The sequence below is a fragment of the Melitaea cinxia genome, chromosome 18 (genome assembly GCF_905220565.1).
Source record: "Melitaea cinxia chromosome 18, ilMelCinx1.1, whole genome shotgun sequence".
In the NCBI taxonomy this organism is placed as follows: Eukaryota; Metazoa; Arthropoda; class Insecta; order Lepidoptera; family Nymphalidae; genus Melitaea; species Melitaea cinxia.
The window spans coordinates 7,161,601-7,182,462 of record NC_059411.1 but is presented as its reverse complement, the minus strand read 5'-3'; the positions used below and the strand labels follow the sequence as shown (position 1 = coordinate 7,182,462).

Here is a 20,862-nt window from a genome sequence, read left to right as displayed (position 1 = left end):
GTCATGTGGTCACATATAAATTTCATTGAGATCTGATAACTACTTTTTGAGTAATCTTTGATAACGCGCAGTTACTTGAGTATTTTTTCGTCGATCTACGTTGTATTACTCTTCGATGTAATTGAAGTCGGTTTTTTTTCGTTTGCGAGCAAACACAATTATGATTTGTATAATTAAAAAAGTTGCAAATTCTTAAAGCCAATAAAAATACACTAGACGACATAATCTTCGCTTAAAGAATAAAAATATTGGACTACTTAATATGATATTGTGACTAAGTAAAAACTTCAAATATTTTGTTATAAATTCCATTTAATTAAATAACTTAATTAATGTATATTAATGTACAAACTGCTTCGATAGGAAGACATTACATAACTCTACAAACGTATTTCTTTAAATATTCTTAGGTAGGTTCACACGGGTGAGACAAAAATGCAATGGACGGGTTGTCATCATCAAAAAATTTGTATTAAAGTGAGAAATACTCTTTTCATACAGCATAGTTCAAAGTTGTACAAAAAGTGTTTTAATTACCGCGTCGCACATCCTCGCGCATCCAGGCTTTTTACACAAACGTTGAGTAGGACTAGAATCAAGTTTTTGCCATGCTTGATGCTACTGAATCTTGTACTAGTCACAATAATGTGTGTAAGTGAAAGAGCCTTACTTTGTATGCATTTTAAAACTTACCTCCACGCACTTCACAAATGAGAACTAAAGCCGAGCCCTCCTCTAAAGGACCAACAACGCCAGACACGTCTGCTCCTGATTTGTCGTACAACAACATCTGATGAGGCGGTACTAAAACAAAATCAAATATTATTAAAAGTTGTTGGCACATATTTGAACTAAAACTATGTTCCGAGTGTCTTATCTATATAATTTAAAATTTGTTGGTAACCCTTGTCCTAGGTGAGCGGTGATAAATGATACAGAAAAATGAAATAGGTATGGTACTACTTCGCACTATGTAACTTAAAATTACAGCCCATAATTATTATAGCTACAATGTATACTTGATATCTTCCTGTCGTGTGTTAATTTGTCTTACTGAGGGCTGTCTTACTGTGTAAAGCATTTATTTATTTACTGTAACTGTACAGAAGAGTTATTAGGACAGCTGTACAATATTTATACGTTTAAGAAACATCTCTTTAATTTCAACTTCTTTAGCGACGTGTTAAGATGTATAATTGAAAGGTGATATATGAGAGAGAATCCCTAGTGTCCAATTCGCCTCATAGATTGTTGCCTACTATAAATATGCAGGTGCATACAATACATTGACGCCGCGTTGGCGCAACGGTCACAGCTATGGATTGTGCCTGTTGCGTTGGCAGTTGCGGGTTCGATCCCGGCGCATAACAAACATTTGTATTGGCCATACAGGTGCTTGCCGTGGTCTGGGTGTTTGTGCAGTCCTTGTGGGTCTCCCCACCGTGCCTCGGAGAGCACGTTAAGCCATCGGCCCCAGTTGTTATCACGTACACCTGATAGCGATCGTTACTCATAGTAGGAAATATATCTGCCAACCCGCATTCAGCAGTGTGGTGGATTAAGCTCTGATTCATCTAACTGGGGTGTAGGGTGCCTGAGCCTTGGCGAAATGTTTTATGTTTAAATGTTAAAATTAGAAAGAACTATAGGTTCAAAATGTTTATTAAATTTAAATGTTATTAATGTTAGTGAGCGCATTCGATTATAGACACGGTGAAATATGCACTGAAGCAACATGCATGTCGTTGCCCTAATTTATTTAATGCGGCGTTATGCATGTGCGATGTTGTTTTGCTGAGCAACACCTATATGCTCGGTAATTGACCGAACATGGTGAAAGAAGCCTTTGCCCAGTAGTGAGATTTTACAGGCTGGAGCGTATACAATACATAATAGATAGTAACAGATCTCCAAAGAAAGACAACATTATTGGAACCTAAGAAATAAGAGATGGGGTGATTTTATTGTTCCGTACCTCAAAGGAAAAAACGGAACTCTTATGAGATCACTTTGTTGTCCGTCTGTCTGTCAAGACCCTTTTTCTCAGGAATGCGTGGAGGTGTCAAACTGAATATTCATATCAAATACTCAAATCTACTGTCCCTTGGAGATGTGAAAAAACTTATATTTTATGATACTCGCAAAGGAACACAGGTACCTACAGGGTACTTCCCGTGAAATCAGAATCTTGAAAATTGGTACGAAACAACGTTTTTATAGCACAGATAAAGGAAAAATTACAAAAAGCATAAATTAATTAAATCATATAATAAAAATATTTTTATTAACTTTTGTACGGAACCTTCGATACGCGAGTCCGACTCGCCTTTCGCCGGCCGTTTTTTTAAATCTACTCTGCCATCTCTTACTTCTTAATAAATGGGGATAGGGTGTAAAAAAATATGATAAACTCAAAAAATCTTGTAACATATTTTAGACCTATAGCAAAAAATTGCCCTTAAACCCTAAATAAATAAACTAGATAAATAAGACATTATGTTCAGAGATACGTTGTTACTAAACATTCGACGAAATGACCCTAAATCACTATTGAGTTTATGATCATGAGTGCTTCAAGTGTTGCACTGTTTAGAGCATATTAAGAAGGTAAAAAAAACTGTAAGGTCGCAGGGTACGCGGTACTACTTGAACTCAACTTTCGTGGGCATGTGCGCAGTCCGCTTGACGATGTTTGGTTCTCGTGGGTAACAAAAAAAGTTAATTTTTGTTGTCATTATTTATATTCGCATATTGTAACCAAGGTCAGAGAAAGGCATATCACGAAATGTAAAATGAATTATCTCGAAATATGCTTTTTTTTAAACCACGTGTTAATAAAATAAATAAAAAAGCACTCCGTCTAACGGAAAAATGAGCTCAGAAAATAAACAGACTTAACCCCAATGAAAACAAGAGGGGGAAACGTAGCTTCGAGGGAGATAACAAAGAATTTTCTTATTATTTTACCGCGTACTTAATATCGCTGATCGGCTTATGGGATTATAAGATATTATGATGTCTTCTACATTATTATTTCGAATTATATTATTTTACGCCCAAGTAATTGATATTGACCGTATGGATCTCATTTTGTAGGTGAGATATAGTTAATATTATTGTAATTTAGCGATAAATGTATCTTAATAATCCATATCTAATGTATTTATGTTTAGCTAGTTATATTACTGATTTTAATATACTGCTAGTTAGTTATAGTGCAATAATAAGTTATTAGATACGGTAGCACAAAATTTAAACCTTAGCGTCTAATCATTCATACAAAATTTTAATACCAATAAATAATAATAAAAAATGTGTTATGTATTTTAATTTTATTTGATCTATTCTGAATAAAAATAAAGCAAAAAAAACGCTTTATACACTATATTCGGTTTGCATGTTAATCTGTTTGTCAGAATTTATTAATTAAAATTATCCGAGAAAAGTCGTGCAAATCGCCTATCATGTTAAAAAGAAAGATAATACATAAGAGTATAAAATTTTCGAACGAAATTTAACGATATACCTACAATATATTTCGTTTCATTGTCTATTGAACAAACACGTTGCGTTATAAGAAATAATTTGATTTATAACGATGTGAGCGCACCTGATTACAGAACACTTCTTTGTGGGAGCGGGTCCTTTGCTAACAAAAGATATAAAGTAAATTGCCTCTTGGCACGAGTTGTCTAATGGATTTGAACGGAGTACATATGGTATGTAGGCTTACTTTAAATGCTTTATTCCGTCTGAAGGAATTTTTTCCATCTCTTTTGCCTGCCTCTGTCGTCGCTTTGAATGGGGTAATTTCTTTGAGCGAATGTAGTTTACTATGCATTTAAAGCTTATATGTGATTATCGTGTCGTATGAGCGAGGCATATTGATACTCGAACGTTCTTTGAACGTTTGTCCTACAAAACCGTTTTCATGCGTTTGATGTTTAAGAAAGATTAATGTTATATAAATGATATCAAAATGCTAGGTTAACTAACATGAAACAAAATTTAAATAAGCATTCTAGAAATGGCTTTTTTATATTTTTGTTGTAACCAATTATTAGATGACTGCTGTTACAAAGAGTATTTTAATATTTAATCATTAAAATAGCACTATTAACTGAATTCGGGTTATATACTGTTTTATGTGACTATTTATTTAAAGCAATTTATTTCTCTATTGTTATTAAATTAGCTTATTCGAGTTTAATTATGGATTGTCAACAAACAATTTACACATTGAATCAAGACTAACTTTTCAACTTATTTTAAAAATTGTTGTTCTGTATTTCCGTATTTCGTAATTCAAGAAAAGAAGTCCGAACTCTAAAGTATGATGCTAATAATCAGGTACAATAATTTAATGTAAAAAAATTATATATTTTTGTAAAGATTTCCTTGATTTATTTATGACATATCTTATAAATATATCTTTATCAATGAAGTTCGAATAAAATTTTATTTTTAATCTCTTTTTTTTAACAATCCGTCGTATCCGTGATTATTATTTTTGCTGTATTTTTATTCTACGTTTTATGACTTGTTTTTTTTTTCCTTTTTTGGTTCATCATCAAAAACCTTCATAATATATAATAGTAGACAGCTCATAAGGTACGGACAGGTACGAAAAATAGGGGATGAAACTTTGTTTAAAAGGCCTTTGTTTTTGCTTGTACATTTTATAATGAGGATCTAGGCTTTTCACACATATTTAAATAGGTAAAAAACGTTAAGTAGTTGTTTACATATTGCATATAGTCAAATCATACATTGTATTTATTTATCTTTTCTTCTAAAACATACCAATTGTAAAATTAAAAAGAAAACCTTTTACTTAACTAAGATAATCCATTTCGAAACTTTTTTTACACATTCAAATCTAATTTCCTGTTAAATCCTCCCTGTCTCGGCCAGATTTTATCCACGTCATCGTTGGCATTTTTATCAACGTGCTCTGAGCATCGCCGACAGTTCATAATTAAAATGTCCACGGGACGTCATTACTCGGCCGCGATGCTCGCGCGATTCATCCATAATGACTAAATTGATTCCCCGTCGCCGCCTTATGGAATTTTCATTCGAGATGAAAAAGTTTCAAAGGTTTTATTTTTTTTCCCTCGTTAAATTATAAGTTTTGTTGGAACCTCAGATTAAATTTTAGATCGCTTGATGTCGATCATATATTTACGATTTTCTTACGAGCAAAACGTAATGATTTTATGAAAATAACGATTCCGAACGTTAACGTGTTTGGTAACGTGTTTAAGTATATATGTTGTTTTTGACTTTTCTATGTTTACGAAATGTGAAATACTATATTTCTAATTTTTTTATTCTTTTTCTGTGACTGATTTGTAAAATTAATAATATAAATGTCTTACCTATGACAATAAGTCGTATCTGGAAATTTCTTGTCGGTGAATTTTTGAAATCTACCCGACATCTATATACTCCTTCATCGTCAAGTTGAACCGAATTCAAAGTAAGAGCTGCTGGTCGGGCGACAGTTGCGAAGTACGCCCGAGGACCGAAGGCGCCAGGGTCAGACCACTGCAACGCCTTGTTGAACGACCGCCCACGCACATCGAAACTGCAAAAATAAAACCATTAATAATCCTAACGGTGATTCATTTTTAATTTTCTAGGAAACCGTGTTACCATTTCCGCAGCATAATTATAACAAAAAATATATTGCTCTTTTGGGACTAAATAACACTCGCGCACTTAATATAAAAATACTGCTATTATTTCGCACGGTACGTGGTGCGATAGTTTGCGCTGGAAATTTAATTGTTTCTACGTTAATGGCGTTAATAAATCAATTTGTACTCAATACACTCGTGTTTGCGAATACGTTTTAGAATTTTATTAAAATTACGCGCTTAGAAAAGAATTTAATCGAAAACTTCCGTAACAAAATTTACTAGCAAAACAATCACGATGGCCATTTCAGTTTAATAAAAGTGAATAAATTGCCACGTGGTCCGTTCCTAAATTTATTTTTCTCGACGGAGATTCTGTCAAATTCTAGAACGAAAATAGGGACGCTACGGTGAAGTTTTTCAATTTCCGGACGAAGGGTACGTTTCTCAATTTACCGACCTTCATCCTAATTTATACAGCAAGAAGCTTTGAAAGAGATTATTTGATTGTACACCCTGCTGTTCGCGGGTAAATTTAACAATTTAAGTAGACTTTTTATGGAGATATTACGTCCGCAGAACGTTCCTTTCGTTCTTGTTTGTTGTTGTGAATACTTATAATTGCGATTTCGCGTAATTCCCTCCGTAAACAGGAGCAGCGGTTATCTCAATATTGTTCTCTCCCGATAAATTAATCGTTACGCTTTTTATTTTCTTTTTATTTTATGGTACTACTGCAGGCAGCATTAAAAAGTTGATTGAAAAATAATAATGTACGTTTATTCGACCTTTTAATTTCTTTACAATAAATAAAAAAATATATATTTAACTATTGACAGGTGAAAATCTTATCAAATAATATTAACTGAACTAAGTATAACATTAACGTCGGTATTATGTGGAGTCAATACAAGTAGCTCGTCTATTTAAGCAAAGTCAAATTTAAAAAAGATTTAGGATTTTTTTTCACTCGCAACATGATATACGCCAAAATCCCCCATTTGAACCCCACTGATTCGAACACCTGTATATAAAAATTAACAATATTATCCTGAAGAAATTTCTAGAATGCTAATTATAACATTATAGATATTGGCACCGATTCAATATTCAGCAGAAAATTACTCGTCTCGTATATTAATTATTGTTTGTTTTAATTCATAAGCTTATTGAATAATAAGTCCTCTTTGCCTGCTTTTATTAATTAATACTTCTTTTATTATATATAATTTTAAATAAAAATTATTTCGTACCAATACCCTAATTATATATACTGTAAAAAACTATACATATAATTTATCAAAACAAAAACAAAATTAATATAAATTATATAAACTATATTTATTTAAGATTACTTCAAAAGTTGTAATAAGATCTCGATGAAATTTAAAGGTGACCACACGATAAACACCGGCTTTCGATTAAATTAAAAATCATTAAAATCGGTACACCCAGTAAAAAGCTATGTGGATTTTTGAGGGTTTCCCTCGATTTCTCTGGGATCCCATCATCAGATTCTGGTTTCCTTACTATGGTAAGGTATGGTTATCAAAATCAGTTCATAAATGACGAAGTTATCCATGAACATACATGATATATATATATATATATATATATATATACGTACGGTTGAATTGCGTAACCTCCTCCTTTTTTGAAGTCGGTTAAAAAATATATTTTAAGATAATTTAACATTTCTTATTCAAGCTTTGATTAATTAATATCAAAAGAGACTTCGTTTAAAAAACATTAGAAGCTATTAGCTTGTTTCAATAGAAATCTGGGAGGTCTTTCCTGGATCGTAAACATTTTCAGGATCTAACAAAAGATAAAGATTTTTTTTACAACAGAGGCTAATGGAACTCGTAAGTGCTTTCAAGGGCTAATTTGATGTTTACGATTGAATAGGGCTGCCCTCTTGGAGCTTGAGGACAATAATAGGTTGTGAACCCCCGCAAATCAAGTGTGATCGTTAACGAGCTCGCGTGAAACGTCTTAAGTGCGTTTCGTTGTAAGTGTATTTTCTTTACGTTAATTGGATTGACAGTACTGGGCTTCTGGTTATCCGCTTAAGGTGACGCGAACGGTTCATTAGCACCGCCTTAACAGGCTTTATTATAAACCGTGAAAATTTTATTGTTCAAAACAAAAGACGTTTGCTAACTTTATCCACTCGCAACGGAAAAAAAACGCACTGCTCAAATTACTGCTGGAAATTGTTCATAGCAAGCAGTTAAAACAATTTTATTTTACTTATGAAATCATCTGTACAAAGAACTAAAATTAAATCTGATATAAAAAATTATGTGTGTCAGCTCTTACGTGTGCGACTGGAGTTTACTCCATAAAAACGATTACTGTGTTATTTATACGTTAAAATGTTCCATTAAAAAAATTATATAAAATGATTTTTAATTTTTGAGTTATAATCAATTAAAACATTATAACTCTAACTGAGGTAAGGGCACAGCAGGAATTTCCTGCTCAAAATATGGAGCAGCCCGACTGGGGTAGTACCTCGACCTTACAGAAGACCACAGCTAAATAATACTGTTTTCAAGCAGTATTGTGTTCCTGTTGGTGAGTAAGGTGACCAGAGCTCCTGGGGGGATTGGGGATTGAGTCGGCAACGCGCTTTCGATGCTTCTAGTACTGTAGGCGTCTACAAGCTACAGTAATCTCTTACCATCAGGTGAGCCGTACGCTTGTTTGCTAACCTAGTGATATAAAAAAAAACTCTAAAATCAAAACATAAATTCATTATATGTATGGAGTTAGATGGTATCGTGGTAGTGGTTGTTATGATGAGATTACTCACTACACTATATCTTATGGTTATAATTCAGAAGGGGTGTGTAGTAATTTTCGGTGTAGGTACCTTTATGCAAGCCGGGTCGTCGTACACAAAAAAGAAAGTCCAATTACAGCACTAAGAGACAGTTTAATACACAACACAATAGATTAAAGTACATTGAACGACACACTAACAATTCACACTTATTACACTTAGATATTAAATAAAAAGCAAGCGAAGACATAGATCGTGAGCGAAACGTAAGCAAGTAAGAAACACAATTTTTATGTCGGTAGATTCGAAAAACAATTGATCGGTAATGAAGTTAATAATAGGCAGAGTCCATTTACATTGTACGATATTTAAATTTATCAATATTATAATTTATATTTCTATTTTCTACTTTAATGGAATAAATAATTTTTATATATACATTTATATATACAGGTATGTGTGTGTGCGTGTTTGTGTGTGTGTGTGTGTGAGTGTGTGTGACATATATATTATTTATGTAAATGATGAATGGTTCTCCACATCACTCCCCTCCGGAGACCGTTATTACGGGCGAAAATAGTCCGGGAAAGTTACTTTGCGCCCAGAGCGCGTTGTCTTTTTACTTTCCTGTGGGATGCTGGTTGCCTCTGGTGGCTCAGGACGAGTCGAATGATGGTACGCAGGGTTGGAATTAGGCATAGGGTAGGCGTTTGGGGTAGGAGATGGGTCAACCATTGTATAAGCCGGCTTAAGGCGGTCTATGGAAACGGTGACTATCTTGCCGTTCATTAATATCTTAAAGGTCTTATCACCTCTTTCCACAACCGTGTAAGGACCTGAGTAAGGGGGTTGTAAGGATGTTCGTACCGAGTCATCCCTTAAAAATATTTGTTCTGAGGATTGTAGGCCTTTGTGAACAAATATTTTACCACTCGTGTGACGAGCGGCTGGAGAAGGTTTCAGCTTAGCTGTGATGTTATGGAGGCGGGTTGCGAAATCCGAAATATCGGTGGAGTCTGGAGGGGTTGTCTGAAAAAACTCTCCTGGTAAACGCAACGGCTCACCATATACTAACTCAGCCGATGAGGATTGTAAATCTTCTTTGTACGAGCTTCTAATACCAAGAAGTATCAAAGGCAATGAGTCAACCCAATTAGGGTCAGCATGACACATAATTGCTGCCTTAAGCTGGCGGTGAAAACGCTCCACCATACCATTACACGCTGGATGATAAGCGGTAGTGCGACGATGTTTAAATCCTATCACTTTTCCCAGGTATTGGAAAAGTGTGGATTCAAATTGACGCCCGCGGTCGGTGACAACATCGGTTGGACATCCAAATCTGGACATCCACGATATTAGCGCCTTTCCAACAGTTTCAGCGGTCATGTCCGCCATTGGTGTTACTTCTGGCCAGCGTGTGAAGCGGTCTACCACTGTCAAGCAGTATCGTTTGCCTTGTGATATTGGAAGAGGGCCAATAATATCAACGTGAATGAAGGCAAATCTGGCTCGAGGTAGACTGAACGTACCAGTGGGCGAAGATATATGGCGACTTACCTTACAGCGCTGACAGGCTAAGCATTGTCGTGCCCATAGTCGACAATTCTTACGTACTCCAGGCCATACAAAGCGCTCAGCGACCAATTTAGCCGTGGCATTGGCACCCGGGTGGCTGAGATTGTGAAGTCTGTCGAAGAGCGGTTTTCGTAAGGCCTTAGTAATAAAAGGTCTGGGTGATGAGGTACTGACATCACAGTACACTTCCAATTCGCTGTTGGGAAGTTTTACTTTAGCCAAGCGAAGTGAAGATTCACCGTTTAATAGGTGTGACAGCTCTTTATCGGAAGCCTGAAACTTAACCAGTGTCTCCATATCGATTGGTATATGCAATTCGTCAACACGAGACAATGTATCAGCGACAATGTTGTCTTTGCCCGATATGTGTCGAATGTCGGTCGTGAATTGCGATATATAATCTAAATGGCGATATTGACGAGGCGAACAGTTATCTTTTCGATCGCGAAAAGCGTGAATAAGTGGTCTGTGGTCTGTAAAAACCACGAAATGTCTTGCTTCTAACATGTACCTAAAGTATCTAATGCTCTCGTATATGGCCAGTAGCTCGCGGTCATATGGCGAATACTTTTGTTGAGAAGGGCTTAAGTTTTTCGAAAAGAACGCAAGGGGTTGCCAGGAGCCGTCTTTAAATTGCTGTAAAACTGCGCCCAGAGCTGAAGAAGATGCATCTGTTACCAGAGCAAGCTGAGCATTGCAATCAGGATGAGCAAGTAGCGCGGCGTTTGACAAGCTTTCCTTGCATCGCTCGAAAGCCAGTAGTGTTTCGCCAGAAAGATTGATTGGATGAGACGATTTCACAGAACCACTTAGCAGAGCGTTCAGAGGTGCCTGAATTTGAGCGGCGTGAGGTAAAAATCGCCGATAAAAATTGACCATTCCTAGGAATCTACGAAGTTGACGCACTGTTGTAGGTATAGGAAACTCTTTAATTGCCTGAACTTTAGTATTTAAAGGTTTAGTACCTGCGGCAGAAATGTTGTATCCGAGAAATGTAACCTCGTTGGCTCCGAAAATACACTTCGAAGTGTTAACGAGGATACCATATTCCTTCATCCTGGTAAAAAGTTGATGAAGGTGAGTCTCGTGTTCTGCCTCGTTTCTACTAAATACTAAAAAGTCATCTACGTAGCAATAACAAAAGTCTAAACCTCTCGTCATCTCATCCACGAATCTTTGAAATGTCTGACCGGCATTTCTCAGACCAAAAGTCATAAATGGAAACTCGTAAAGTCCGAACGGTGTTGTGATGGCAGTCTTAGGAATGTCCTCCTTACAAACAGGTATTTGATTATAAGCACGTTCTAGATCAATGGTCGAGAATATTTTACACCCAGAAATAGCGTGAGCGAAATCGTGAATATGCTTAATGGGATACCGGTCGGGTATCGTCCGTGCATTGAGCATTCTGTAGTCGCCACAAGGTCGCCAATCGCTATCCTTCTTGGGAGCGAGGTGTAAAGGCGAGGCCCAAGGGCTTTTAGATGGGCGTGCGGTTCCATTATTCAACATGAGCTCGAATTTTTCTTTGGCTATCTTTAATTTGTCGGGAGCTAATCTGCGTGGAGTACAAAAAATAGGTGGACCAGGTGTAGTTTTGATAAAGTGTACGGTGTTATGCTTTATTTCAATGGGTACACCTGAAGGGCGTGTAATTTCTGGAAACTTGTTTAAAATACTGTGGTACCTGCTGTCACCTGATTTTACTTTAACAGAACATAAATTAAGAGTATAAGCGTGAGCAGCAGGAATAGATAAAGAAGTTACATTGTCAATTAAGCGTTGATTACGACAGTCCACAATTAAATTAAAATGTTTTAAAAAATCTACACCTATGATGGCTTTACACACATCGGCAACAATAAACCGCCATTGAAAATTTCTCCGTAAACCTAGGTTTAAAACTAATTCACAATAACCATAAGTGTCTATTAAAGATCCATTAGCAGCACTCAGCTGTAGGTCGGTCCTCTTGCGCCTTTCACGCAGTGCAGATCGTGGGTAAACACAAAGGTCACTTCCTGTGTCCACGAGGAAGCGGGTTCTTGTGTTACGATCGGTGACAAATAGACGACCAGTAGAAGAAGGGCAGCCGTTTGTCGTCATTAGCGACCGCCTTTGGAGTTTTCCGGCTTATTAAAATCGCATGGCTGTATGCATCGATGCGCTTTTGAGCCGTACTTCGAATGGTACCAGCATATAGGGTACCGCCGGTAGCTGGAGTTCGACCGTGATCTATGTCGCGAAGATGATCGGTTTCGCTGCTGTGGTCTGGAACGGTAGTTATCGGCTTTCCTGTTATGATTAGGTCTGCCTTGAGTATGCTTCTCCAATCTCAAGGCTAAGCGTTCCACCATCTGCTTTAGTTCTGCGATCTCGTTATGCTGGCAAGGCTGCGCAGAACTTGATGACGTAGATGCGACATTAAATGGTGTAGTAAGCTCGTGAATACGATCCGCTAAGTCCGCGAGTTGTTCCAGAGAGTGACTTGGCTGGGATACTAGCACAGTTTGGAGGTTGATGGGCAACTGGTTAGTCCAGATCTGCTTAATAAGGTCGTCAGTGGCAGAGGTACCAGCCAAATCTTGAAGATGGCGGAGAAACTGCGACGGTTTCCTGTCGCCTAGCTTCTCTTGGTTTAACAATTGTTTGACCTTGAGTTCGCGGGAGGCCGAAAGACGTCGAAGAATTTCATTCTTGATATTGTCGTAACGATTTGTGACTGGCGGATTCATTATGATATCTTTTACTGACTTCGCATGTGCAATATCTAAGTTGTTGATTACAGTGGCAAATTTAATTAAATCATCAGTGACATTGTAGCTTTCAAATTGGTTTTCTAGAAGTGCAAACCAAAGTTCAGGATCCTCAGATGCAAATTGAGGAACTTTAAAATTAATTTTATTCGTGTCATACGATATGTCGTGTCGGCCGCTCTTAAGATGACTCTTTTTTGTTCGACGCATAGTGACATGTTCACTTTTTCTAGATGTGACGGTACCTGCAGAATCGCTATCACTACTCATCTTTGTGTTCTACGGGGTCACCAGTTATGGAAGTTAGATGGTATCGTGGTAGTGGTTGTTATGATGAGATTACTCACTACACTATATCTTATGGTTATAATTCAGAAGGGGTGTGTAGTAATTTTCGGTGTAGGTACCTTTATGCAAGCCGGGTCGTCGTACACAAAAAAGAAAGTCCAATTACAGCACTAAGAGACAGTTTAATACACAACACAATAGATTAAAGTACATTGAACGACACACTAACAATTCACACTTATTACACTTAGATATTAAATAAAAAGTAAGCGAAGACATAGATCGTGAGCGAAACGTAAGCAAGTAAGAAACACAATTAATTTATGTCGGTAGATTCGAAAAACAATTGATCGGTAATGAAGTTAATAATAGGCAGAGTCCATTTACATTGTACGATATTTAAATTTATCAATATTATAATTTATATTTCTATTTTCTACTTTAATGGAATAAATAATTTTTATATATACATTTATATATACAGGTATGTGTGTGTGCGTGTTTGTGTGTGTGTGTGTGAGTGTGTGTGACATATATATTATTTATGTAAATGATGAATGGTTCTCCACATCCCTTTGCGATGGCGGACGAGGAACTCAACACCTTGTTCCTCCGCACTTGCCAAACTGGTGACCCCGAGCATGAACATCAAGCACAGCCTTCGCAAGCTACGTCATCATGACGTCATCGTCACTTGACCCCGAGCATGAACATCAGCGCAGCCTTCGCAAGCTACGTCATCATGACGTCATCATCACTTGACCCCGAGCATGAACATTCAGCGCAACCTTCATCGTCATCATCACTTCCTCAAGCTTTCGAGCAGCGAGAAGCATCCAGCATCTACGGCTTCAGCCAGCCAGCATCTAAGGCTACTACGGGTATCCTGACCACCAGCATGCAGCGGACGCGCATTCCTGGTCATCACCCACAGCCTTCTCAGCGACTTTGGCACAGCACACTGCACTTCGGCCGGTCAGCAAGCAGAGACGCACTTCTCTCCTGGTCGACGCAGCAGCAGCCACTACGCAGCACTGCACCACTCCGACTCACTGGAGCATATGCAGCATCACCGCAGACAGTTCCGACTCACCGTGAACTATGCGGCATCTGGTTCCGACTCACTGGAACATTCCACTGGCCCGGCAAGCATCACAAGATGAATGGACGACTTAACCTGCTATCGACCTCCGGTCTCGGAGGGGAGTGATGTGGCGACATCCATCGCGCGAAATAGGAACGACTACAAACTACGTAATGAGAGAAAACTGACGTATGCTACATCGCGCTATCAGAGTTTTCAAAGTGATTAAGTATATATACAAGATCCCGACAACAAGCGTCGGGGCGTTAGCCCGCCAGACACAACACCCGTCTGGCCGGAGGATCCTCCCTTTTCCTCACGCTCCCAAATATGTGTATAATAATTGCTGTTATACTATTATACTACTTTATAGAAGTATAATATCGTAAAAAGTTACATATTATCAATCACCTGTATATCGGTTTGCCGCCGCTCTTTCGGAACCAGAGCACCATGTATACTCTGTCTTCATTCGTATCTGGTGTGACGTCACACGGCAGTGAGGCCGTCTTTCCTAGAACGGCGTCCACATCCACCGTTGAAACTGTAAGAGAAAAAAATAGTGAAATAAATTTATATGTGAAATTAGGCATCTAAGTGTCTATATTTTAGGTAACACATAACTATTATATTACATATTTTTAGTAAAACAAAATTGTTATTTATGAACAACTAAGGAAATCTGGCACAATATTGCTTTAAAAACATTATAACTCTTTTTTATAATAGCTTATAGTTAAGAAAAATTTGCGCAAAATAGTCGTAAAAAGTTACAGTGCATTGGTACATTTTGAATAATTTTAACGTTCCTTGCAAATTTCAATAGCTTTTTTATATTTTAGCACTTAAAAATGAAATGTAGTCGGAATTCCTGCCGTATTTGTTTTTTTTTTAGTCTTTTTAAAAAGAGTACAGAGGTAATAAACAAGTGAATATATATACAATATATGTTTTTTTCGTACATGTCTGATGTACGATGGTCTGTTTCTAAGATAGGCAACTTAATGCCTGAGTATTAAACAAAAGCTACCAGCTGACTGGTATTGAAACATATTTCTTATTTGTTTTGGTAATAAACGTAGATATAAATAATGCATATGTACTGTGTGTACTGTGTGGCTACGGTACTAAAGAATATAGCCACCCCCTCTCTTCCCGTGGGTGACGTAAGAGGCCACTAAGGGATAACACAATTCCACTACCACCTTGGAACTTAAAAAGCCGACCGGTGGCGGGATAACCATCCAACTGCTGGCTTTGAAATACACAGGCCGAAGACGGGCAGCAGCGTCTTCGGTGCGACAAAGCCAGCCCTGCGGTCACCAACCCACCTGCCCAGCGTGGTGACTATGGGCAAAACACATGAGTTCACGTTATTTTTGGCGTGTAACTTGTGGAGCCCTATGTCCAGCAGTGGACTGTATAGGTTGTAATGATGATAAATAATGCATATATAAATATAAAGGACACCCATACTCAGAAGTAGAAAGCAGGGTCGCTGACTGCACCAACGGGCTAGTCAAATGTTATATATAAAATTCTCTTGTCACAATGTTAGTTACCATACTCTTTCGAAACGTCTGGTCCGATTTTTATGAAATTTTGTGAGCATATCGGGTAGGTCTGAGAATCGGTCCACATCTATTTTTCATACCCCTTAGCTTTTAGATTAAAGGGGTTAATAACATATATGGCAAAACAACGTTTGCGGGATCAACTAATTATTTTTATAAATTCAATAATAACGATAGTTTAATGCAGGATAAGACGCTATCCGCTATCACGCTAGGTTATTTATGGTCCACGAAATACTAAGATACTCGTCAAAGTGACAATTTTTTTAAGATTCTTACAATCAGTCTTATTTTTTTAATAAACAACCTACCAAACGTTAGCCAAAAGTGATCTATTGTTATCGATAATCGTTCACTCATCGAGCGATCGATGGCTCTGTGAATTTTAACTGTATTACGAATCAATCGCTCAGTTATTGTCAGAACACTCTTTGCATTCATCGATTACGTAACAGCAGGATTATTGCCTATGTAGTTATTGTTTTTGTATTGTGATTTAAATTCTATAATAGTCTTGATATCGTAATATGTATGTATGTCCACACACTACCGAATGGCTTCATCTTATGGGATGTATTTTTTTGTATTCGTTATTACTATGACAATGTTGTATAAAAGAGGTAAACTATATAGGAACTGAAGAAAAAATATGGTGGTACGGAGTTGGCTGAATCAACTAGTATGTAATACAAGCTAGACCCTTATGTATTATAGAATTGATAAATATTATAAATCTGCGTAGTACACGAATGACAGGTTCATAAAAAATCAGTTAAAATTCTTCTTCATTACAAAGATTTGAAAGTGAAGGAAAATTTCAGGATCAAATCATTTACATTTAAAATAAATCGAGTAAGGGGCGCTGAAACGAAATTTATTATATAACAGATAAAAAATAAAGTAGGCACTTCTCCAGCTTATAACTAAATAAAAAAGTTGAAAGAAGCATCCCCCGTGTAATACATTTATTCATTACGAAAGTAATTTAATTTAAAAAATGGTGGGCGCTAGAGTTGAATTGTGAATGGGGTTCCATGACTGGCGTTATTTTTCGTGCTTAATAAAACAAAGATAAAAATATCCATTGATTTATGCTTTTGTATAATTATGTGCAAATCTTGTACGAAAAAGCAGTCGCAGTAATAAAGTCAGTTCTTTTTTTGTTTTAAATTTACGAGAAACTATAGTAAACCCAATAAATTGTTCATTGTTCACACACGATGTAACTGAATTGACAATATTCTACGAGTATTATATAATAATGCCCCTTGTGTGGCTACGGTAGTAAAGAATATAGCCACCCCCTCTCTTCGTGGGTCCGTGGGTGTCGTATGAGGCGACTAAGGGATAACTCAGTTCCACTACCACCTTGGACCTTATAAAGCCGACCGAAGGCGGGATAACCATCCAACTGCTGGCTTTAAAATGCACAGGCCGAGGACGGGCAGCAGCGTTTTCGGTGCGACAAAGACAGCCCTGCGGTCACCAATCCCCTGCCTAGCGTGGTGACTATGAGCAATACACATGAGTTCACGTTGTTTTTGGCGTAAACTTGTGGAGGCCTGTGTCCAGCAGTGGACTGTGATAGGCTGAAATGATGATGATGATGATGATGATTATATAATATAAAAAATTATATGACTAGCCCGTTGACTCAGTTTGTTTTCTGTTCTTGCTTTCTGTTCTGTTGTTTCTGTTAATAGTCGGCTGTTACCTTTAACACAAGCATTAAGTTTTATAAAATATTTATAGATATTAATAATTAAAAAAAAATTATACTATAGTTACATTATTTCCAAGTGTCAAACTGATTTATTTACGTTTATCAGCGTATGCGGATGTAAACGTCTGTGTTGATGTACAACAGTGACAAAATGCTACTGTGACCAGTATATTTACATAAAGCGAGCGAACAAAGTATTCCTTAAGAAGAGAAGTAATATTGAACCTAAGTCGATCATTCTGCCTCACTGCTTATTGGTACTTGCAGGATCTAGTATAGTTTGAATCTTCTTTGAAGAATGCATACTTATTATGTCTCCCATACAAGTTAATATTTTATATTTTTATCATAAAATACACTTTACTATACATTGTAATCATTACTAAAATTAATCAATCAAAAGGACACAAATTATATTAACACTAATTATTTATTAGCCTAAGGCGTTATCGAATTAATCATATTATTATAATTAGTTAAATATTTATAACAATACATATATTAGGTTAAGCTAATTGAATTACTAGCGTTTGTAAATACTTGATACGGTCCGGCCGATAATGTAAGTGATTAATTCATAATTTATCAAGACGATAACACAAAGATCTTAGGAGATAACAATGTGTTTGATAAATGAGCACTAATTTGTTAATTTTTATTAAGTAACAAAATAAGATAACGATAAAATAATAATAAGTACATACAAAAATTACTTTTAAATTATAATTCACAGTTATAAGGAAAAACTATTGCAAGGCCTCAAAATTAATTTATTCCATATGTTCCAAAAAGCAAAAAAAAAAAACATAAGTTGGACAGGTAGAATTTTTAAATTATTACTTGTGTACAAAGTTATAAAGTCTTATTTATAAGAACTAAAGGTCTTCCAGTGGTCGAAATTTGATTGATTAATTTAAATTATTTGCGTGTGTGTGTCAAATACACGGTAGTGTGTAATGTTTGTTTTTTAAATTAATTTAATGTATATTTTATGTAATTTTTTTAAAAAATATTAGCATTCTGCACTCCTACTCTATGTAAACTACATGTGTGCGAAATTTCATACTCCGTCCGCGCAATTTCCGCAAAAAGGGCTACAGCGTTTATACTAATATAATAATAATTTAACAAAAAAGTTATTGTTTAGTTTGCAGAGTTATAAAATAAAAAAAAAATCTAAAATAAAAATAGCCTAAGTAACTCCTTATTACATCGGCTATCTGACAGTTAGAGTCCCGTCAAAAACGGCCCAGCCGTTTCAGAGATTAGCGGGAACAAACAGACAGATAGACAAACATTGTAAAAAATGTTGTTTTGGTATATGTACCATGTGTATAGGTTATACATCACACACTCCAATTTTATTAATTTGTATAGATATATATAAAGAATTTTAAAGTATAATTATGCCATTTGTAATAAAAAACTGGAACATGTTCATAAAAAAAATACGCAAATTCTAAAGAGAAATGAACAAACATAGCCAATATACATTTTTGATACATCAAACACGACCTCATCATAACGAACGATCATTAATCATCCTATTTCTACTAACATAAATGTCTGTAGAGATACTCAAAAGAGCCACACAAAAACCCTAGTAATTACGTATGTTAAAACATGTTTCATCCAAAGGGTTATTTAATAGCGATTTTATATAGACAGTATATTCAAATATATACTCGTATATTCGTGACCGCAACAACGTACGTAAGAAGGATCTGTTTTAAATACAAAGTCAGAAGTGAAACGGACCGTGTTATTTGTTTTATTACACGTTTTACGTTACGTTTTAGAACGTTTGGATCTATTGATGTTGAATTTGTAATGCCTCCGTATATTTTGATGTACATATAACACATTAAATAAATCTCGTAAGTATATTAGCGTTGCTGTTCGTGAAACATTAAAAACACTTGCATTCTACGTGCTTTTTCCTCTTTATTATTATTTTTTTTTTTCTTTTTGGGATCATTGTTCTAGGACTGAGTAACAATTTTGAATGTCTTAGTGTAGGGTTTTGTTAGGGTATTTAAAAGAAAAAATATATTTTTTTCCTAATAGATGTCAACAATGTATCAAAAGGATTATCGTCATTTCAAAAGGATAAACACTTAAGAATTTTACTTTTAAAATAGATGTTGCAATTATAGTTACTAGTTCTGCTAGTTGCTGTTCAAGGACATCGTTCTTAATGTATTAAATTACTCGAATTATATTTTACTGGAAAATATTTAAATAAAATTTAAATTTTATATACTTTTTAATGTACAAAAGGTGGCCTGTTCGCACGTTTTAAATGATTTCCAAATGAACTTCACTACATCATCATCATCACTACAGCCTATTGCAGTCCACTGATGGACATAGGCTTCCACAAGTTCGCGCCAAAAATGGCGTGAATTTATATGTGTTGCCCATAGTCACCACGCTGGGCAGGCGGGTTGGTGACCGCAAGGCTAGCTTTGTCGCACCGAAGACGTTGCTGCCCGTCTTCGGCCAGTGTATTTCAAAGCCAGCCGTTGGATGGATATCCCGCCATCGATCGGCTTTATAAGTTCCAAGATGGTAGTGGAACTGTGTTATCCCTTAGTCGCCTCTTTCGACACTCACGGGAAGAGAGGGAGTGGCTGTATTCTTTAATGCCGTAGCCACACATCATGAACTTATGCATGAAAATTAACTTAGACTACTATATTGTTCCAATATATTAAAACAAGCAGTAACACGTACATTACTAATTACAACCTCTCGTTAATATTTGTCTGAATAATGACCATCTTAAATTTATCATAAAAATTTAGAATTCAATGACTTTATACAAAATTAAAAAAAAAAAAAAAAAAACACCATCACAAAATCATTGTAATTTGATAATCAAACAAGAAAGATAAAATTGTAACAATAAGCCAACAAAGTAAAGACTTTTTAAAACGATTAGAAGAACATCATTAAACTAAGAACAAGAAATATATGAATATGAAAATAATTAGGGACGGGTTTAAGAATTGATCACAGTAATTGGCAAATTTACATTAGAAGCCTATTTGATGCCAGGTCAGCCTTACAAAATGTATTTTAATATTTCATATTATTCTAATATTATTACAGCAACTAAATCTATATACGAGTATATAAATGAAAAGAATTTCCCAAATGTATGAATGCGTAAGCTTCTGAGCGACTGCGCCAATTTCATTATCTTTTTTATTGATGCTATGTAATGATATATATTTTTTTGTGTTTGTGTTTCTCTGTGTCTTTCCGGATCTCTAATGCACCCCCGTGAAAATGAGTTTCATTTTTAAGATTGAATCATTAAAAATTTAGAATTTCATAATGAATTGAGACAATTGTCATTGCAATTTAAGTTAAATATTTTAGTATTGATCCATAAACTTAAACAAATTAGAGTCCACACTATCA

The 20,862-nt window shown here is 35.9% G+C and overlaps 1 protein-coding gene across 1 annotated transcript in view; it reads right to left on the bottom strand.

The window, feature by feature from the left end:
• The window catches only part of LOC123662494 (neural cell adhesion molecule 1-like), a 50,226-nt gene extending 34,075 nt beyond the window's left edge, over positions 1 to 16,151 (bottom strand). The window contains exons 1-4 of the mRNA XM_045597337.1: positions 16,022 to 16,151; positions 14,548 to 14,680; positions 5,382 to 5,590; positions 694 to 804 (exon numbers count right to left, since the gene is read on the bottom strand). Coding sequence (XP_045453293.1) covers positions 694 to 804; positions 5,382 to 5,590; positions 14,548 to 14,680; positions 16,022 to 16,151 — 583 coding nt within the window. The remainder of the gene's footprint in view (positions 1 to 693; positions 805 to 5,381; positions 5,591 to 14,547; positions 14,681 to 16,021) is intronic.
• Positions 16,152 to 20,862: the final 4,711 nt, after the last annotated feature.